Source organism: Geotrypetes seraphini, chromosome 13, assembly GCF_902459505.1.
Source record: "Geotrypetes seraphini chromosome 13, aGeoSer1.1, whole genome shotgun sequence".
Taxonomy (NCBI): domain Eukaryota; kingdom Metazoa; phylum Chordata; class Amphibia; order Gymnophiona; family Dermophiidae; genus Geotrypetes; species Geotrypetes seraphini.
The window spans coordinates 21,139,436-21,162,380 of NC_047096.1; the positions used below are offsets into that span (position 1 = coordinate 21,139,436).

Consider the following 22,945-nt stretch of genomic DNA (forward strand, 5'->3'; position numbering starts at 1 on the left):
AGAAGCAGCTGTGTCTTTCTATGCACACATTTTTGTTTCATGATCACAGTACTGGCTGCAGCTCGAACAACCCAGAACCAAACATGGCAGAGACTGGTGGTGCTTTATAGATTAACCAATTTATTGAGGTATGAGCTTTCGAGGACTACAGTGCACTTGTTAGTGAAAAAAATCCAACAAACCCACCCTCATGCTCCAGTATTCTGATTGGTGTTATTATATTTCTACACCACTTGCCTATCCAGAGACAATCTAGGTGGTTTACAGAAAATATAATCATTAAAAAAACCAAGACTAAAAGTAACTAAATTCAAGATTCAAAAACTGAAGGGGAACCCCATCCCAATCCAACCCAACCCAGCAACTCTCCTCTCACATCTCAACACATCTTACAGATCAGTGCTCCCATCAGCTGGCCTTCTACAGGGAAGGTCGGGGGTGGGAGTGGGTGGGGGGAACCGATGAAAGAGAAAAGGAAGATTAGGGAATTATACTATAGGGTGCCACCAGTCTCTGTCATTTTTCCACAGACTAACACGGCTAGTCCTTTGAAACTTCAGGATCAATTCATTTTTAGTACAGCTGGATCTGGACTAAACACCCCCCGAGCTCCCTCCCCCTGCCATGCAGCATCCTAGGCCCTATTCTCCATCTTCTACACACAGTCAGCAGAAGTCAGTCCTAAGCCCTCATCCCCAATCATCACTTACGGCTGGGCACATCATCCCAGAGCCTGGGTTCCAATTCTAATTGGTCAGCCCCATATCCTAATCGAAGTAGAGCATGCTGGTCCTAGAGACTGGGCCCTCAGCCCTTACAAACAACCAGGAAACAGTCATCTCTTGATCTCTACACACAGATAGGGTACATTAACTCCTGGGCTCAGACTTACACCAATGTGAGAAATGTGTACCCCAAAGACCTAAACCCTCATAATCCAACCAGAGCAAGTCAGCCCAAGGGAATGAACCTAGGTCTACACAACGGGTGTGTGCCAGTGACTCCCGAGCCCAGGCCCCTGAAGCTTGTAGAGTCAATGCAGGTAAGTGACTTCTGGGTCAGATTACTTACATAGAGCCAGTGCAGATAGGTATAGTTGGCCTGTCCAGGGATGGTGAAGGAACAATTGATAATGGCATCGTCGCCTTTCCTCACTTCTACCACATTGGGCAGCGACACTTTCACTCTATCACTCGCCACTGCAAAAGGAAAAAGAACAGAAAAAGATTAAAAGGAGAACCCAGAGATGAACAAGATATCTGGGTAGTCCGTCAAAAGCGCGCATGACTTTGGCGCGCTGCGAATACTGCAGCGACATTTGCACATAGGAATATGCATGCCACTCCTTCCACTGCTTTGAAGCCTCTGAGCTGGGGTGTGGAGGGGAACCCCTCCCACTACATTTACAAGTCCTCGCTCTCCAATGGGGAGGGGGGAACCCTCTCCACTACACTGAAAACTCCTGAACAACGAAAAAAGAAAGGAGAACAGTAGTTTTCAGTGTACTTGGGGGGGTTCCCCCCCAAATGGGAGCATGAGGAGTTGTAAATGTATTGGCGGGGTTCCCCCCACCCCCATTCACAGCGCTAACAGGAAGGCTTGAAAGCAGCAGAAACGGCAGCACGCATATGTCCTGTGTGCAAATGTCACCGCGGGATTGGCGGTGTGCCAAAGTCCTACGCGCTTTTGATGAGGCAGTACACCTCATACGGGGAGTCTTGCAGAAAAGTACTGCAATCCTGACCATACAGTTGCCGCCAGGTGAGCGCACACATTAATTGGGTGCAGAATGCAGATGAGCTCATGGCCTCAGATTGTATTAAAATACATGTTAATGTGCTCATTCAAGAATTCCTTGTAAGGCAGTATCCGTCAAAATTTACAAAGACTAGGGGGACACTCGATGAAGTTATAGGGAAATAGTCTGTTATTGAGAAAGACATGAGCTCTGTAAGGGCAGAAATATACTTACTGCACTAGAATATATACACTTCTCCCTCCGTATTCGCTGTAATAGGGGATTAACAGAACCGCAAATACAGAAACAACGCAAATAACTTTTTCATATGTTATTCGCTGTTTTCTATTAAAAACCATCGTGAATATGGTGAAACCGCAAATAACATGGTGGGAGACCTGGCCTGTTCCAGAAGGAGAGGCAAAACACGGTGAACAAAGTAACGGGACTCGGTGATTTTCTCTATAAACACTTGGAATCAGCGATTTCTCTATGCAAGCTGATGTAATTTGGGAGGGGGAGAAGCCAGCAAGCTAAAAACCGTGAATAATCGAAACCGCAATTGCTGAAACCGCGAATACGGAGGGAGAAGTAGCTGTGGGGTGTTATAAGTAATTAAATAAAATCGCAACAGATTTCTGTTGTCTATGATGATATAGCTTTTTCTTGTATTTATATTCCTTTCGTTGTCATATTTTGTCATGGCTGGTTTTGTTCCCCAGTTCCTATATTTACTTTTCCCCATTGCTGCTGAAATCTAAGAAGATTCTGTCCAGGGCTTTGGAATCAGAGTCAGAAGCAATTTGGGCTGGCATTAGAGTCCTTAAAAATGCATCAATTCCAACTCCAGCTTCAAAATAAAAACTTATATGATAAATTTATCATTTTATACATTCATATATCTCTTTGTTTTGAATATAAAGTTATATTTACTAGCACTGTAGATTCAGAACAAAAAACTTAAAAGCCTAATATCATGTTGGCGTAAGAGTCGAACCATAGAAAAATAGAGATGTTGGAGTCGAAGGTTTGGCAGCCGCCTCCGCTACACTCTACAGAAGCAAACTCTGACAACTACATGTGTCAGAAAGAGACGTCATGGATAATCCTCCTTCCTCCCACAGACAGAAAGGACCACCTGCAAGTAATTCCCTAAACCCAGTGAAACAAACAAAGAGACTTCCATAGTTATACTAAACAGAGTCATAGGCAAAGCCTCAGAAAAACTTCTGGATATATCCATGGGTGCATTCCCTAGAGCTACACACTAGAGAATGACATGGGGACAAATATGTCCCCGTCCTCGCATGAACTCAATTTCCCCGTCCTGTCCTCACAAGATTTTTTCCTGCCCCTGTCCTTGCCCCATTCTTGCATTTTGCACAAGTCTTGAACACATGATTTTGAAATGTTCAAGGCTTGTGCAGATGAGGACAGAGCTTGCAGGAATGAGGCAGGGACAGAAGTCGTGGGGACGGATCGGGAAATTGAGGACAAATTTGTCCCCATGTCATTCTCTACCACACACTATACCCTAGACATCCCCCAGAAATACTGTAGATACCTACCCATTAGAGATTGAGATACTCACAGGTATACTATCCAAAGACAGAGACACGGCCACAGGTAAATTCTCAAAGACAGAGAAACATACCCATGGGCAGGGGTGGATACATAGATAGATATTATCTGGTCACCAGTCACTCCATTGTAGTCAGCATTTTTTTCAAATGCCTTCCTTCCTGCTCCTCCTCTGGAATGAGATACAACCTAATCTGTGGACCCTTCCCCCTCCTGTGGTCTTGGGCTTTCTGATTGTGCCCTCCGTTACCAGTATCACAGACAAAGATTACACACCTCCAACAAGGTAAGTCACTGCTATAGCTGAACACCATTGGGGTCTCTGAACTTAAAAAAAAAAACCCAAAACAACCCAGGGGCATGAAACCAGTGCTAGAATTTGCTCAGCAGCAGCGACTGAGGAAGCGTGGACTAGAAATAAACATGGCATACCTGTATTATGACTTACAAGGTTACAATCTCCCTGAATGGCCAAGTCTTTCCCTTAACAAACTCCTTAAAAATACTCGGAGTGACTCTCGACCGCAACCTTACCTTCGAAGCTCACACTGACCTTTTGGTCAAAAAAGGCTTCACCACCTTATGGAAGCTAAGATCCATCAGAAAATACTTTGACGCCCCCTCATTCCGACTACTTGTGCAATCCTCCATCTTAAGTCTAGTCGACTACTGCAACATCATCTACCTGGGAATCTTTCAAAAAAACCACACAAAGATTGTGAATTATTCAAAACACGGCAATCCGACTGATCTTCGGACTAAAAAAATGGGAACACATAACTCCCTACTACCACAAACTTCACTGGCTACCCCTAGAAGCAAGAGTACTATTCAAGTTCGCCTATTTCTGCTACAAATCCATCCTTGGCTCGGCCCCCCTTTACTTAGTACCCCATTTTATCCTAGACCGCCCATCCAAACTCACACGTAGAACCCACCTGTTTAGCTACCCTACCCTAAGGACCTGCCGTTACAAAAGATATCTAAACAGAACTCTTGCCTTCCAAGCAGGTCAGCACAATAACTGGCTGGCCCACATCATCTCACGCACTTCATCCTACTTAAACTTCAGGAAGCTATTAAAAACTAATCTTTTCACCCGATTCATACCCTAAGACCCTATGCTCACCCTGGCTCCTTCTATCTCTCTATGTTCTTTACGCAGATTGTCTTGACCTTCTTCCCTGTACCATTTCATTGCCATAATTGTACCCATCTTTCTTTCTGTTTGTACCATTTTTTCTCTCTGTTGTACCATTTTTTTTCTCTACCACCTAATTTTCTCTGACTGTAACATTGTACCATTTTCGCTGATTGTCCAGCCCTTCTTCGCTGTAAACCCCTCGAACTACTATGGCTTTGGCGGTATATAAGAAATAAAATTATTATTATTATTATTACTTATTGCAGGAAGGCAGCCACCCTCAGGGTTAGTGCTAAGAAATATACTAGCAGGCAAGTTCAATGAGTGGGTGGCAATGATGCAACCAAGTGTGTTTCTGCTGCTGTCTGCAAGCATCAAAGCCCATCAATAGACACCTTTGGGATCCAAGATAAGGTTTCAAGGATTTTTGATCTCTCGCTCTTACTGTGTTCGAATTAATAATATCTGTACTTATTTCATGTTTAGTTTACAGTAATGCATTATACAAAGTAATCACTAAGAAAGAAATAAAACGTCTTCAAATGATTCAAAATACTGCCATTAAAATTATTTCAAAAGCACAAAAATGCGATCATGTCACACCTCTTTTGGTCAACGCTCACTGGCTGCCTATAGATCATCGAATTTTCTATAACATAATGTTACTGACATACAAGACCATAACTTCCGGCCAACCTGATTTTATTAACAGGCTACTTATATCCCCCATCGTACATTATGCTCATCTTTTTTTTTTTTTTTTTTTAGTTCAATGGTTTTATTGAATATTATAGGAATTATAAACAGAAAGCAGTTCAAACATATAGATCATAATAAAAATCATGTATCAAATATTCGTATCTACAATCATTTGAATAAAACTAGATTAATGAGAAGGATCCAGAGTATCTGGAACTGCTTAGAAAAGGAATAGAAGAAGACAGAGAAGCAGGAGGGATAAGAGAAAGAGAGAGAAATATAAAGAAAGAGAATGAGAAATAGAGAGAGATATAGAGAGAGAAAGAGAGAGGCAGAAGTGTCTATAGAGCAGAACGAACATATGAATCTAGGAATGTCCAAGGTGATTTGTTTCGTGTCAAATTTGTGGAAGATCGAGAAAACAATTTCTTTTCATATGCATAAAATTCAAATTTATGGTACATACTCAAGGAGTTCCACCAAAAGGTGTAGTCTAGCAATGAGGATGATTTCCAGTTTTTCAGAATATGCATTAGAGCTGTCACGAACATGGTGTCAATGAGTTTAGGCGGGCAATTTGATTGTGCAAAACATGGGTGTTGAGAACGAAGAATTATAATATCCATGGAGATCACTTCTGAACATTTAGTGACAGATTTTATGGTATCCCAAATACGAAGCCAAAAGGAATGAACCATATTGCAGTGGAAAAGCATGTGATCGAGAGTTCCGGGTGCTTTCAGACAGTTCCAACAGGTAGAATCTTGTTGTAGATTCGCTTTCCACTTACGATATGGAGTCCATACTGCATTCCACATAACAAAGTACATTGATTGTGAAACTCTGGATGATAAAAGAGGACGATTTGTGGAAGACCAGAAGAGTTCCCAATCTATTTCAGAAAGCGTGGTTTTCAAAATAGAGTCCCAATGGTTCATAGATTGAGTTGAAAAAGTGAAGAAGTGATCTCTTAGTATACATTATGCTCATCTAATCAAAACTTGCTATCCATCCCTTCTTTAAGATACATTAACACCACGTGTACTAGCATTTTTTCTGTTATGGCTCCTACCATCTGGAATTCAGCACCAAAATATACAAGAGAAATTACATCCCTTGATAAATTTAAAAGTAATTTGAAGGCCTTTCTTTTTAGAGACTCTTTCGGTGTATAATAGTCCTTCTAAGGACAGTAATGGAAATCTGTTCCTTGCCATTTTTTAATCATTTTAGCCTATTCTACAAAATACTAGACTATCGATTTTATTGTTCCCCTTCCTTTTGTTTTGGTCCTTTTCCATCCTGTATCGGTAAGTTAATGTTTGTCAGTGCGTTTGATTGTTTGTAGCATTATTTGTAATTTGTTTTTAACGTACCCTCTTTTTATACTTAAGAACATAAGAACATAAGCAGTGCCTCTGCTGGGTCAGACCAGAGGTCCATCGCGCCCAGCAGTCCGCTCACGCGGCGGCCCATCAGGTTCAGGACCTGTATAGTAATCCTCTATCTATACCCTTCTATCCCCTTTTCCTTCAGGAAATTATCTAATCTTTTCTTGAACCCCCAATACTGTACTCTGTCCTATCACACCCTCTGGAAGCGTATTCCAGGTGTCTACCACCCTTTGGGTGAAGAAGAACTTCCTAGCATTGGTTCTGAATCTGTCCCCTCCTAATTTTTCCAAATGCCCTCTCATTCTTGTAGTTCTTGAAAGTTTGAAGAATCTGTCCCTCTCCACTTTCTCTGTATCTCATGATCTTGTAAGTCTCTATCATGTCCCCTCTAAGTCTCTGCTTTTCCAGGGAAAAGAGCCCCAGTTTCTCCAATCTTCCAGCGTATGAAAGGCTTTCCATACCTTTTATCAAACTTGTTTTTTATATTACATAAAACCTCTTTGAATTTTGATAAGGCGATATATCAAATTTTCAAATAAACCTGAAACCTGGAAACCTTCAGGTTGGAAAAATCCTTGTGGTGTCCCTTAGGGTTCTCCACTCTCCCCACTTCTATTTAATGTTGATCTTTCTTCATTAGGAAACAGTTTGAAAAAAATTGGGAGGGAAACGTTTTAGTTATGCTGACGACATCACAGTTATAATTCCATGCCCTTCTTTATTCTCCGATATTACTCGCATCATCGCGGAAGTAATCAAATTAATCAAGGATTGGATGTTGGAATTTAGATTAAAACTGAATTCAGAAAAAACAAAATTCTTTTTTGCTTCGCCCCGTAAGAATTTATATGAAGATACTATTACAATCAAGACTGCGATATTCTATCTAGCAGAGGTAAAGAAGAATATTTTCAGACTGTGACTCATATAGAATACAGTGGTGAGACTAATTTATGATTTGAAAAAATATGATCATGTATCTCCCTTTTATAGCGAATTGCACTGGCTGCCCATGGAGGCCCGTATCATTTTCAAGTTTGGTTGTATTTACTATAGAATCATAACAGGCCGGGCATCATCTTATCTGTTAGATGTATTTACAGTCCCTAATCCAAAATATTCTTGCAAAGCTTGTGCTTTTTTCATTTACCCGTCAGTGAAGGGTTGCAAATTTAAAAGATATAATGAACGTATATTGTTATATCAGGCTGCTCTTTGGGATAAATATTTTAGGCAACTAAACTTTGTATCTATGTCATACTTGGAGTTCAGAAGACATTTGAAGACTTGTTTTCTAGATTTTTAGTTAATTACGTAATTTTCTTCACTGTTCTGTGATATAAGTTAATCTTTTGTAAACCGCATAGATCCTCAGGGTTATGCGGTCTATAAGTCAGTTTTATGTTATGTTATTCAAACCCAGGAGCTCACTAGGGGCTAGAGCCTATACCATGTGCTACATTGTACATGCCCAATTCTTCTCTTGGAGCTAGCTTCTATGGCATCCAACTGCTCCCCAGTATTCACTGCCAAGCACAGAGACACAGATCTACCCCCCCCCCCCCATTCAACAGATACTACCTGCACATTCCCGTTGCAGACCCAGTGTGCCACCCCTAGCGATGCATTCTTCAAGGGGCCTTGACACCACACCACCTCGCAATTCATTGGAGACTGGGCTCAAAACCTTACTGGCTCAGGACCATTAACTTGGGCCAATACAATCTTTACAGACCTCTGTGCCCCCCCCCCCACCTTTCAACCACCCAAGGGAAGGGGGAGGGGAGGGGAGACCTTATTTTTCATGTACCAAACTGGTGACATACCTCTAGCCTGCAGGATGCGACATGTATGTTATAGGCTCTCAAGTCTACTATTGGTAATTCTGCATTGTGGGGCAGAAGTACTTTACCAGGCTCAGCCCACCATCATTGGGGGTCCTGACTTCATGTTCAGCCCATGCCACCAATCTACTGTCGAGGCTGCCTTGACATGCACAGGACGTTGAGGAGAATGCCACCTATTTAATCAGATCCAGATGCTTAGAGCCACACAATAGGGTCAAACATCCTCCAGATGCATCTAAAACCCTGCCATTACCATTTCTGGTGGCAAAGGTTATCTCCATTTCTTAAGCCTGATCCTTCTACAAACTTTTCTCATGTAAAAGCCATATCAGTCCGGAGCTCTATTACACCGAGATATGGAAAGGGACCTAGTAAATCGGGCAGCAACTGAGCCTGAGGAGCCAGGGCTCACAAGCTCAACTGTCCCCCATTCTGGGACAGATCAAAGATCCATCAAGCCTAGTATCTTGTTTCCAAAAGTGGCCAACCCAGGTCACATGTACCTGGCAAGATCCCAAGGAGTAAAACAATTTTATGTTGCTTATCGTAGGAATAAGCAGCGGATTTCCCCAACAATGGCTTTTGGAATTTTCTAATAGGAAATGATTCAAAAAATGTTTAAACCCTTCTAAGCTAACTGCTTTCATCACATTCTTTGGCAACAAATTCCGGAGTTGAATTACATGTTGAGTGAAGAAATATTTTTTCCAGTTTGTTTTAAATCTACTACTTAGTAGCTTTATCGCATGCCCTCTAGTCCTAGGGCTCAAAAAGGCGAAAAAAGCTCTTAAGAGGAAAACATTCATTCCTTATGGGTGGTCACCCATAGAGCACTAGCCTGACTATCAGAGAAGCCTGGTTGAAATCCTACCACTACTACTCATGATCTTATGTAGACTACTTAAATCTCCATGCCTCAGGTACAAACGTTGAAACTACAGGCCTTCAGAGACAAGGGACTACGGAGTTTCAACAGCTTACAAAAATGAGTGAGGTGGTCTCTGTACAGATACACACTACCTAAGGAGATGAGGGCAATGACATTCCTACTTATTAACTGGTAAAATTCTGCCAAGTACTCACAGCCCAGCAGTTGGGACCAGGTCAACTATAGGGCACTCTTTCACATCCTACATGACAATTTTATGTCTTTCTTGTCACCCAGTCCCATTGAACTCTGCCTCTCTCCCCTATCTTAGGACTTAGTAAATTCAGTGAATCCTTCTATCGCATATCCAGGCGAAACCAGGCTAAGACTGTCATGTACTCAATTTAACCAAGAACATTCAACTCCAACCTACAGTGTTTATCCCCCTCCCCATCTAATTCACTCTGATACAAAAATAAGAGGGTCAGTCATCTCAGGCGGAGAACACCCATTGGTTCACCTTTTCACCTGGTGCATTTTCTGTTAGACTCGGACAAGAAACAGTACCACAGAGATCGGCCATGCCCAAAACATCACGAGGAAGGACCTAGCAAAGCTTGAAACATGGTCTAGAATTTAGCAGCTAAGGTTTAATGCTAAGAAATGCAAGATCATGCATTTGGGTCGTAAAAACCCAAGGAAACGGTACAGTTTAGGGGATGAAGAACTTTGTGCACAAAAGAGGAGTGGGACTTGGATGTGATAGTATGTGATGATTTTAAGGTAGCCATACAACAAAGATGATGGCGAAAGTTAGAAGGATACTAGGGTGCATAGGAAGAGGTATGGACAGTAGGAAAAAGGAGGTATTGATTCCCGTGTATAAGACTCTGGCAAGACCTCATTTAGAATATTGTGTACAATTCTGGAGACTGCACCTTCAAAAAGACATAAACAGGATGAAGTCGATCCAGATGAAGGCTACTAAAATGGTCGGTGGTCTTCGTCAGAAGGCATATAGGGACAGACTTAAAGATCTTTACTTTGGAGGACAGACTTAAAGATGTTTACTTTGGAGGAAAGGTGGGAGAGGGGAGATATGATAGAGACTTTTAAATATCTTTGTAGCATAAATGTGCATGAGGCGAGTCTCTTACATTTGAAAGGAAGCTCAGGAATGAGAGGGCATAGAATGAAGTTAAGAGATGATAGGCTCAGGAGCAATCTAAGGAAATACTTTTTTACATAAAGGGTAATAGATGCAACAAGTGGAAACCTCTAGACACCGAATCTTCGATCAAACACCTAGCAAAATACAAAAAATTAAAAAAAATAAAACCACAGAGCTCAAACATTTCTAAGTTAATTGTTTGCAGAAAAAACTGAGGGGGCAGGAGGTGAAGTTGACAGCATTCTGCAAGCAACTTACAAGTTCAGATATGTAATCCCTAGCGTTCAGAACCACTAGACATATTGCACTAGAATTTTCTTTTAGCCTTTTTTTTATCAATGCCTTACATCTAACTTGCCAGTGCTTATGCCACTTCCTACTGTTTTCAGGCTGAGAGCAGAGGAAAGTAGAGAGGGAGGAGGGAAATTAGGAGCTTCCTAGGGGGCAGGCAAGATAGGGAGAGCGTGAAAGCGGTGGCAGGGAAATTAAACAGAGTACAAGGTTGGGTGGCGGGGGAAGGAGGAAAGGGGCCAAAGATAAAGAACAATGCAAAAGAATAAAGGGGCAGGGAGTATAGGGGTGCACATACAAAGCTCCCCCCCACCTTCCAAGCTGCATAGCCACTAAACAGTTAACAGCTTTCAGGAAGGCATGGAAAAAGTAGAAAAGCAAATATAGATAGTCATGGGAGTAAAAGAAAGTGAAAGTGAGGGAAGAGTGCAAGACAGTAGCAAGGAAGAGTGGAGAGTACAGGAGAATAGGTGACATTAGAATGGAGGGAGTGAGAGTGCACAAGATAGAGGAAACATGCCTACACCTCTCCCCCCCCCCACGTCTACCATATTTGTATACCCACTTATATGCACGTATATTAACATCCTAACATCTCCCCCCCAATGCACACCCATACTCATGTCCCCTAAACCAAGGCTGCTCAATTCCAGTCCTCAAGATCCACAGGCAGGCCAGGTATTCAGGATATAAGAACATAAGAAGTTGCCTCGACTGGGTCAGACCAGAGATCCATCGCGCCCAGCGGTCCGCTCCCGCGGCGGCCCATCAGGTCTATGATCTGTGAAGTGGTTTCTGACCATTTCTATAACCTACCTTTACTTCTATCTGTACCTCTCAATCCCCTTATCCTTTAGAAACCTATCTAAACCTTCCTTGAACCCCTGTAATGTGCTCTGGCCTATCACAGCCAATGAATATGCACGAGAGAGATTTGCATATCAAGAAGGCAGTGCAGGCAAATCTCTCTCGTGCATGTTCATTGTGGATATCTTGAAAACCTCACCAGCCTGTGGATTTCGAGGACCGGAATCGAGCAGCCCTGCCCTAAACCCATCCTCCTCCCAGCACATATGCCCACAGACTAACAGCCTCCAATACTTACACGTACCACCCTGCGGCCCCAAAATCCAACCCAGACACCCTCACAGATAAATGGCTTAACTTACTCAGTATAAAACTGCGTATGACATAGCAACCAACTGATAAGACCTCACATATACCATCAGTCACTATTCACACCCCATACCCGCTTTCCCTACCAACTCACACTACTTTAAAGAGATACACTTTATCATGGCTGTTCCAACCAAATGGCCATGCCCAAGTGTATGAACGGAGGAAAGAAGAAACATGCCATTATGTCACACTGTTAGTGAGCACTTTTCAACTTTAGATTTTTTCACTGTTATTTATTTATTTATTTTAAAAAAATGGATATACCGCCTAAAATCTAGGCAGTTTACAAAACAACGCACAAAATATAAATAATAATAATACAACGTATACTCTACAAAAGCTGTCCTACATCCTCCATTACTAATAGTACTCATTTCGCTCATATGGATGCATTAACAAATAACTTTGGGGTCCTTTTATCAAGCTGCGGTAGGGGTTTAATGCGCGTTAAACCGCCTGCCGCGCTAGCCACTAGCACCTGCATTGAGCAGACGTTAGTTTTTTAGCCGGCCGCAGGGGTTAGCGCGTGATGAAATGTCTGATGCGCTAACCCCGCTAGCGCGGCATGATAAAAGGACCCCTGTGTCTTTAAGAGTTTTAAAAAATATATCCCTGGGCTTACATAATCGTAGTTGACCTGTATACTTTGGAGGAAATGCGGGAGAGGGGATATATGATAGAGACGGTTAAATACCTAGGTAATATAATTTATAACATTTTATTGAATATTGAATTTATAACAATTTATTGAATATTACATATTATTGAATATACAATAATAATACAAAGAGATATTCAAATATACAAATATAATACAAAGAGATATTCATTACAAGTAGATTCACAATTGTGATATTTACATACATATTTCTATCATTCCTCCAAAATATATTTCCATATGACCTATTCCATCCCACCCCTTCCCTTCCCCCCTTCTTTTTATTTCCAATTTATAACATTGTATTGAAGGAATTAAGCAAATAGACAATAATAGACAAAGAAATTCCATTACCAATATTTCACAATTCAGATATTTCCATACATATTACTATCATCCCTCCCCAAAATATTTCCATTTGATCTATTCCATCCTACCTCTTCCCCCCCTCCATCCTACCTCTCCCCCCCCTCCCCCCCGAATGGAAGGTGACACAAATTGCCAGGTATTTGGATTCAATGAATGTTTCCAAAGCTTCAATGTAAATCATTAAGAATTATACTTCGTGCTCTAGAGGAAAGATTTCGAATATAGGAGTCCCAGATTTTCATAAAGAGACGAGTTTGTCTAGGAAATCTACGAACCTCCCAAACCTCAAATAAAAGTAAACGATGGAGTTGGTTCCTCCAATGACAAAAACTAGGAGGTTCTTTATGTAACCAATATTGCAAAATACATTTGTGACCAATCATACATGCCTTTTGAAATAAAATGCATCTCCCTTGTCCATATACCCCATAAGCAGCAGCTTTACCAAATAACACCCCCCTTAGGGATTCCACTAATGAACTATCCCATAATGAACCCAAATATAATAGGATGGCAGACCAGAATGACTTAATAAGAGAACATTGCCATAAAGCATGAGATAGTGTATTAAGAGCTTTATCACATTTAATACAATTAAGACAACTTACTAAACCTGCATGAAAGCTTGTACTTGTGAGAAATATGCCCTATGTAACATTCTATAAGTACATTCCCTCCAAATATAGCCCGCAATAATTTTAGGTAACCAATGAATAGCTTGACCAAAATCAGGAAGCGATATTTGGATCCCTAACTCATCACTCCAATTTTGTAAAATTCTATCATATGTTCGATTTGGAATTAAACACCACCACCACTTATGCAACAAAGATACAGAAATTGGAACATCCGTACATTAATAAATGCGTATGAGTCGAGTCTCTTTCATTTGAAAGAAAACTCTGCAACAAGAGGTAAATGTAAGTAATTATTTTTTTTTCATAGGTACTATAGTTAGGTTGTGAGCCCGTTGGGACAAAGAGGGAAATTCAAAGGACTCGATTAGATTTTTGGCCATTACTTAAGTCAATTTGTTTTGTAAACTGCTCTGAATCCTTTGGGAGATTTAATTTGAAAGGAAACTCTGCAATGAGAGGGCGTAGGATGAAGTTAAGAGGTGATAGGCTCCGGAGTAATCTGAGGAAATACTTTTCTACAGAAAGGGTGGTAGATGCATGGAACAGTCTCCCGGAAGAGGTGGTGGAGACAGAGACTGTGTCTGAATTAAAAAGGGCCTGGGATAGGCACGTGGGATCTCTCAGAGAGAGAAAGATAATGGTTACTGTAGATGGGCTGACTAGATGGGCCATTTGGCCTTTATCTGCCATCATGTTTCTATGTTTCTATAACCATAAAGCTCTATGACATCACAATGCAGGTATAAAGAGCCTTAGCCTATAGGAAGAGGAGATGCAAATGTTAAGAGCCTTAGCCAATAGGGAGAGGAGGACATAGTGGATGCTGCAGATGGGCTGACTAGATGGGCCATTTGGCCTTTATCTGCCATCATGTTTCTATGTTTCTATAACCATAAAGCTCTATGACATCACAATGCAGGTATAAAGAGCCTTAGCCTATAGGAAGAGGAGATGCAAATGTTAAGAGCCTTAGCCAATAGGGAGAGGAGGACATAGTGGATGCTGCAGATGGGCTGACTAGATGGGCCATTTGGCCTTTATCTGCTATCTATGTTTCTATGTCAGTGAGTTCCAGAATTTCACTTCTGCTATTGAAAACATAGAAGTCCCAACCCTCACATGTTTCACATCGCTCTCTTTCACCAATGCAAATCTCATATCATGTACAAACCATGTGTGTGTGTGTGTGTGTGTGTAAAATCTAAATTGAAATATATATATATTATTGTGTTTAGGGTTTTTATTTATGTTTTGTTTGGGGGTTTTTGCTTAGGCACCAGAGAGAAATTCAGTAAACAGGCACCTACATGTAGGCGTCTACCACACAACTACTTGGAGCCTATTCTATAAAGAATGAAAGTACCCATGCGAATGCTCACCAGCAAACGATATGCTACCACTTTGTCATTGAATAGCTTGTAGCTGGAATACTGATATTTAAGTGCATATGTGTGCATAATTGTCAACACTCAGGCCATATGTGCACATTCTTGGTGCTCCTCAAGTAATTAATACAAATTTTAAGAACTCAGCTGACCCGATTCCTGGGATTTTTTTTTTTTTTTTTCAAAACTGCCCATATGTACATCCCCAGAAACAAAGAAATTCATTGTTGTACTAACCGGAGAGAAACACACAGACCCAGCAGGTACACTTTCCAGAGACGGAGAGAGATGCACAAAGGTAAGCCACTCACAATAAAAAAACCAACAAGTTAAAAATACTCTCATAGATCCACTACTCGAAGACAGAGACATGCAAGAGAGAAAACTACAAGCCAATTCTCTGCTCCAAGGATATACTTAGCCTACTCAGACAGACTTCTTTTAAGATACACACACTCTCTCTCTCTGTCCAGAAAGACAGCTTTCTGCCTAGAGACCACTCTATGGAAAGATCCTTCCTCTCCCAAAGTAACAGCTTCAGAAATATATCCAGACGGCAACTCCATGCACCCTCTCGTCTCCAAAGAGGCAGCTCAAGGGATATATACCTACCTACTCTGAAAAGAGAGCAAGCACTTGAACTCTGCAAAGTGATTTGTACAAATCAGAAAAATTATGGAGAGACAGTGGTATCTCGGGAGGAGAAGTATCTAGGGTGTGGTATCCACAAGGGGAACAGCTTCCCCAGCTGGAAAATCCCCAGGGACAACAGAACACCACTGAATGGCAGCCATAGCAGAAGATATAACAAGGATTAGTGGCATTCAGGGCAATAATAATTGGGGGAAGTGGCCAGGGTAGTGCTATCTGGGGGTACAGTGTTCAGGAAAGTGGCATCCACAGAGAGAGAGAGAGAGAATACTGCCTTGAAAAGTGATACTGAGGGACCACCGTTCCTGGGAGGGAATCGGAAGGAAGCAGCACATCAAGGTGTGGAATCTGCTCCGGCTGGGGGGAGGATCAGACCCCATCACAGTGGTATCCGGGGTGAAGTAGTCTCTGCGGGAGGGGGATGGAGGAGTGATTGGGAAGGCTAGAATCTTCATGTTACTCTCTCTTTCCTCTGAAAGATAATTGAGGCACTGGCAGAGTTCCAGGGCTTTGAAACTTTAATACATATTGATCAAAGACAGAGCTCTTTCCTGGAGCATAGAATGAGCAACCAGGATCAGGAAGAACCAAAGCAAGTGGGAGGGATGGGACAAGGACTTATACATTGAAGTATAACAGCTGGAAGCAGAAAATCTCACCTAAGACTCACCTTAGAGGTCCTGAGGGTAGCTGATATCTTAGAAGGTCTCAGAGAGTGACAAGATCAAGACGTGTCCAGCAGTGGCAGAGTCCAGATATGTACCAAAAATGGATGAAACTAAAGCATGCTGGGAGAGACCCAGGAATATTCCACAGCAAGTAAGATCTGAGTATGTTCTTGCAGTGAGACTAAGCGTGTACGAGAGCCAGGCCATGCCCAAGAAACAGGAGATAAGATCTGGTATTTCCCAGAGTCAAGTCAGACACAAGCATGCCCCCTGCAACAGCAGGTGAGACTGGAACATCTCCCAGAAACAAGAGAGAAGCCCAAAGATATCTTCTGAGGTTCAGGAGGTGAGAACTGAGCATGTTCATGCAGTAGAAAGACCAAGTAGACCCTAGGGGGCTGGACTTATTTTTGACAAAACAGGTATCAAGAATGAAACTGTATCCAAAACTCAGACCTTCTTTCAGCCTAATGTGGTAAAAGGAGATTAGCAAGGGGAAGACAAGAGCATCTAGGATGCAACACCCAACTTCATCAGCCAGATAAAAGACAGCACTAACGTTCTGGTCAATAGTTTAGTACAGGTTTTGCTCTTTGTTCTCAATACCCGAGAAATGCTCTAGATTTTTAGGGGTGCAACTTTTGTTCCCAGACCTTAAGGATATTCTGAGCTCTGATTCTACTTTCCTGAGCAGAAATGGGAAAGATTTGCTCCTGTGCCTCTCTCCAAGCTAATCAGATCATTATCCATACCACAGCTTTTCAGACCACAAAAGTATCTGGAGGCTTCAACATACCTGTCTGACCTCTGATGCTGTCTCAAGCAAGAGACAGTATTCCAGAGCATGAAGGGGAGTCTCTGATACCGTCTCTATGGTCGCCACCTGTGATCCTGGGCAAGTCACTTAACCCTCCACCACCTCAGGTATAATCTTGGACTGTGAGAGCCCTCCAGGGACAGAAAAACTAAGGGGCTCATAATCAAAACTTAAACACGTCTAAGAACCCGCCCAAGTCAGTACTTGGTCGTCATAAAAGGCAGGACGCCCAAGTGCCAATAATCAAAACGGCTTTTTGGACTTATCCAGGGACTTTTTAAGCCTCTGAATCCCGCTGTATGCCCAGAGTTGAAAGGAGCATTTCTGGAGGAGTGCTTAGGGCGGGATGTGGGCCGACCTAGACTTAGTTGTCCAGCAGGGATAATCGAATGTTTGACGAGACTTCCTAGGCAAAATTTATACGTTGTGAGTTAGATGATGTAAAAGCAGGTATAAGTGCCAAAAAGGTATCCAAAGTGACCAGATAACCGCTGCAAGGACAAAGTAAAGATCCACACACACTCCCCCCGTGCTCACTGACTCTGTTGCACCCCCACAAAGTTCAGAATAAAAATGTACATATCTGCCTCCGGAACATCAGCACCTACTATAGGAAAACCTAGTAGAGCTGCACAGAGGTGGCTTAAGTAGTCTGGAGGGTGGGCTAGTGAACCATAGAGAGGAGGACCCAGGCCCATAAGCCACCCAAAAAACCCCAAAACCCACTATACCTGTCAACAACCCCAATAGCTCTTATGGCTGCAGATGGCACCTATATGGCAGTACAGTAGGGTTTTGGGGGGCTCACCATAACCTATAAGAGAGTTCTGGTGAGATGTTTATCTGGCACCCTTTTTGTGAAGTTCACTGTAGTGCCCTAACAGGTGCCCCTCTGCTCTGTTGCCATGTCTGGGTGGCAAGTCCATCACAATGCTGGCCCCTCTCAAGTCCAAAAGTTCTTGTTCTGGGCATTTGGGACTTGGATGAATTTTTGATCGAGAATGTGATATAAAGATAGATGTAGTGGCGGTCTAGACAATCAAACGTCTGGACGTACAGAGAGATGATTTTCGTTAAAAAAAATTTTTTTAGATGTACTTTTCGAGAATGGCCATTTTCCCGCTGCCGACTTTGGGCGACTAGCACCCTATGTACTTATACCGCTTTGATAGATTTCAAGCTTGCATGTGGTATATAAGACTCAGAAGCTGATCCAGTTCTGGCTTTACCTTCTTGCATTTATGAACTTCACTAAGGCAGTAGAATTGCATGTTAACAAGATGCAGTGGGACAACAGGCTTGAATCAGCTTCTTCTACTACTAATCATTTCTATAGCGCTACCAGACGCACGCCGTACTGTACATTAACACACAAGAGACCGTCCCTGCTCGAGAGAGCTTACAAGCTAATTGTGATGGACAAAAAGGATGAATCTATACACACTACTCAGGTAAGGAACTACAGAGGGAATGCCAAGGCAGATAGGGTGGGGAACTATAGATGGAATGACAAACAGAAAGGGGTGCTTTACAAGTGGGGTGGAGTTAGCATTTCTCCAAGCTGACCTCGATCAGGTGGCAAATCCCAGCTGTCTTTGCACAGGTCATATGCAATTGTTCTTCCGAGACTCTTAATGGGTACACAGAACCTACGAGACTCCCCCTCCTGAATAGGGGACAGGGGGACCTGCGAGAATATCCTGGCGGGCAAAGAAAACAATAAAAATCCTAGGAGACAGATTTTAGCCTTACTGTCCTGTTCCCTAGGGTCACCAACTTCCTCAGGTCAATCAAAAGAAGCCGATTCCATCTCGGTTTGACCACATTACATGCCCAAAGTTGTAACATACAGTAGTTCTAATCTCATTAAAAAGCCCAAAAAAATTTGCATGGCGATGAGTGTGCAAAAAAATAGTACGATGATGGAGGAGACGTGGTGAAGTCCAGCGGATGGAAGGCATAATGGAGGAGGAAAGATAACAGACGGGTTCCAAATAGCTGAAGGTGAAAGAGAACAAGCATTACAGGGGTTGAGTACTTGTTACACCCACTAGCTCAGTGGTTCTCAACCCTGTCCTAGGGGACCCCCAGCCAGTCGGGTTTTCAAAATATCCCTAATGAATATGCATAAGACATATCTGCATGCCTGTCTCCTCCATTATATGCAAATCTCTCTCATGCATATTCATTAGGGATATCTTGAAAACCCGACTGGCTGGGGGGGTCCCCTAGGACAGGGTTGAGAACCACTGCGCTAGCTTCGCTCATCTCCACCAGGATTTAGTCATCCTCTGTGGGTTGCACTGAATGAGGTGACTCCCCCCTCTAACTCTCTGTTGGTAACTGAGCAGAGCAGAGAGTAACAATTCAGCTTCTGTCACGCTGGCTCAATGTGGTCATTTGTCATCAGGAAAAGGAACATTTTTTTGCTCGGCAGAAGGAAATACATCGGCCCCCACCTCCTTTTCTTGAACAATGGGGGTCTTTACGAGGAGGCCATGGCCCTCCCTGCTTCCACACCCAACTACAGCAACCAACTGTCCCAAAAATGTCAGAAACACATGGGGAGGGGGGGGGGGGCAAAGGAAAGGAACTTCAAACCAAATGGTTGCAACTACAGAATTTTAGAAAACATTAATATAGTTATGCTCTGATTTTGCCATAAAATTCTGATGAAGAATGACACCAAAACCAGCGTTATAAGCTGCACCAGAAGATGAATTAGGGAGATTGTTAAACTACCCTCCCCCAAGTTACCTAATTCCCGGTCTTAATAGCAGCTGTCACTGGCAATCATTCCCTCACACCCCCTACACTGTTCTCTGTACCCTCTTGCCCGTCTACTACACACTAAAGCAGTCTTTCCCCTTCTCCCTGTATCACAGCCTTCAAAGCTCTGCTCCCCTCCCACCCCCTATAACCTTTTAGGCTCTGTTCCTAAGACCAGACTTAGCACCAAGACTCTCCACTCCAGTGCAATATTATTCTTTTTGCCCCAAACCCTCGGAAATAAACGGATATAGCCTCATTCCTGCCTACACCTTCTCGCTACTCAACAAAACAACACTGCCCGTCTCCCTGAGCACCAGAAATGGTCAGGTAGCCCACTCACTCAAACGGTGGCCGCCTGTCTCTTTCCCAGCGGGACCATGCTTGTGGCAGCGGAGCAGGCAATCCACAATTTTGTGAGTCAGTAAGAAGGATCCACATATGTACACCTCTTTGGATCGATATGAGGATGCAAGAGAGAAATGGTTCGTTTTCTCTCGACATGGGGGTCTTGGCTGCAAAAAATATTCCCTACATGCAAAACAAATCTCAAAGGGCTGAATGAGCCCCAGGGCGCAGCATTAACCCCCCCTCACAGCCCTGGCACGCCGCAGCCCCCCAGCCCGCCCCCCTCCCCACTGAGACTCACCGTGCCTGAAGCTGCTGAGGAGCAGGAGACAGAGGACACGGCTGCACAGAGCCATGATCCGCCTGAAACTGAGAGGCAAGCCAGCAGATTCATAGAGCTCCTGCACCGACGTCACGAAGAGGGGGGCAGAGGGATGGGGGGGGGGGGAACAGGCAGTGCACACACACCCCGAAGGCTGAGTGGAAGCCGGGTTAGGCAGTGCACACAGCAAACAGCTGAACGAGGAAGCGACAGAGGCGAACGCTGCACACAGCAAAAGGGCTGAGAGAGAGGGAAACAGGCACTGTGCCTGTGGGGCTGAGGCAGGCAGCGCACAGGCGAGAAAATTAGAGTTTGTCCTGAAATTTTCTCCATTTGGGGGACTTTATTTGTTTCCTCCCCCCACACACATCTATTTTAATGGAGGGATTAATAGTGTACACCATCATTTATTGATTTTTTAATACAAAAAGATATTCATTATAATTAGATTAACAATTAATTTTTCCATACATACTTCTGTCATTCCTCCAAAATATATTTCCATATGACCTATTTCATTCCCCTATTCCCTTCCCCCCTTCCCTTCCCCCCCATTCTTTAATTTATAACATTTTATTGAAGGAATATACAAGTATACAAAAATATAATACAAATTAAACTCAAAACAATTATATTCGTAAAAAATATTTGTCAAACATAGTTCTATTATTCCTCCAAAATATATTTCCATATTATCTACAATAAACCTTAATACATTCTCTAGTTCAAACCCCCTTTTTCAATTCCTCAATTCCCTCCTCCTCCCATCTCTACCCCTTTTAATTATATGTAAATCTTTAATTAAAGAAATAAAATAACACAAAAACTAAAGCCCCCCAAACCAAATGGAAATTGACAAAGAATAATACAAATAAAGAACTGGAATTTTAAAGAACACTAATTGGCTTAGCATACGTTAATAATTTGACAGTGCACATTAATTTTAACTGCATTAAATTGCTTTAAGGAATACTAATGAATCAAATGCACATTAATGATGAATATACTATAGTCAGGTTAGGATTGAAGCATAAACAAACCAGATTCAGTTCCCTCTGTGGTTCCTTGTGACCCTGAGCAAGTCGCTTAACCCTACGTTACCTTGGGTATAAAATGTACGCTGGGTTTTACTAAACGGTGCTAGAGGGTTTTTGTGGGGTTTTTTTAGCCCAGGCTGGCGATATAAATTTTCTGATGCTCATAGGAATTCTATGAACAAAGGAGCAGTGGCACAGTAAAGGGAGGCTGGACCTCCCTGAGCGCCATCTCCTCTTCTCTGCCCCCGCATACCTCTTTAAATTCCCCCCCTTTTATAAAACAGTAGCGTGGTTTTTAGCGCCGGCTGCAGCGGTAACAGCTCTGATGCTCATAGGAATGCTCTGAGCATCGGAGCTGTTACTGCCGCAGACAGCGCTAAAAACCGCGCTACGGTTTTGTAAAAGGGGAGGGGGGGTATATTTTCACTGGCTCGAGCAGCATTTGCTACTTGCTGCTCACACCAGCGTCGGCTCTCTTCTGGCATCCCTTCCATTTCAACAGGTACATGGGGGTGGGGGCACTCAAGTGGCGGGGAAGAGTTGGGGCGGTGCCCGAGCAGTGTGGAAGAGTGGGGGAGGGGGCACACGGCGTAGCGATGCCACTGCCGGCCTGTGCTAGAAACCTCTAGCACCGTTTAGTAAAAAGAATCCTTAGATTGTAAGCCCACTAGGGACAGAGATAATACCTGTATGTTATATGTAACCTGCTTTGGTTGTATTTATTTATTTAAAAATTTCTATACCGCATACAATTATGCAGCTTCCATATCACATACATAAAATCTTGTTTCCCTACGATTATCACATATAACATAGACATGTCTAATGCAGTGGTTCCCAACCCTGTCCTGGAAGAACACCAGGCCAATTGGGTTTTCAGGCTAGCCCTAATGAATATGCATGAAGCAAATTTGCATGCCTATCACTTCCATCATATGCAAATCTCTCTCATGCATATTCATTAGGGCTAGCCTGAAAACCCGATTGGCCTGGTGTTCCTCCAGGACAGGGTTGGGAATCACTGGTCTAATGAACATCATTAATCGTCCCTGTTATAAACAGGGATAGAGCGCAAATTCAATCAATTCAGAAATCCAAACAAGCTGTAAATCATGCATAGCTGTCAAAAAAACTGCTTTCGCCCACTACTTATGAGGAATTCAGAAAACGTCTAAAAACTCAACTGTTCCTAAAGTATCTAGACAACTGACCCACTCATCTTCTTTCTCCTCCATAGTGATTCCTCTGTCCTATTAATCTCTTTCTCCTCAACAACGCATTTCCGGTCCTATTAACTCTCCTCTTCCCCCCCTTTTAAATTTAATCAGTTTGTACCTCGCTTAATCTATTGTAAACCGCAAAGAACTTAAC

The 22,945-nt window shown here is 42.7% G+C and overlaps 1 protein-coding gene across 4 annotated transcripts in view; it reads right to left on the reverse strand.

Moving 5' to 3' along the window:
* Positions 1-22,945, reverse strand: part of MCAM (melanoma cell adhesion molecule) — a 98,306-nt gene that overhangs the window by 38,878 nt on the left and 36,483 nt on the right. For 3 of the 4 annotated variants that reach the window (XM_033917853.1, XM_033917852.1, XM_033917855.1), the window contains exons 1-2: positions 20,517-20,671; positions 1,072-1,199 (exon numbers count right to left, since the gene is read on the reverse strand). In XM_033917853.1, the coding sequence (XP_033773744.1) occupies positions 1,072-1,199; positions 20,517-20,571 (183 nt within the window). In that variant the 5' untranslated portion in view covers positions 20,572-20,671. Of the gene's footprint in view, positions 1-1,071; positions 1,200-20,516; positions 20,672-22,945 lie in introns of those variants that run through there. The other variant, XM_033917854.1, reaches the window with a different exon arrangement.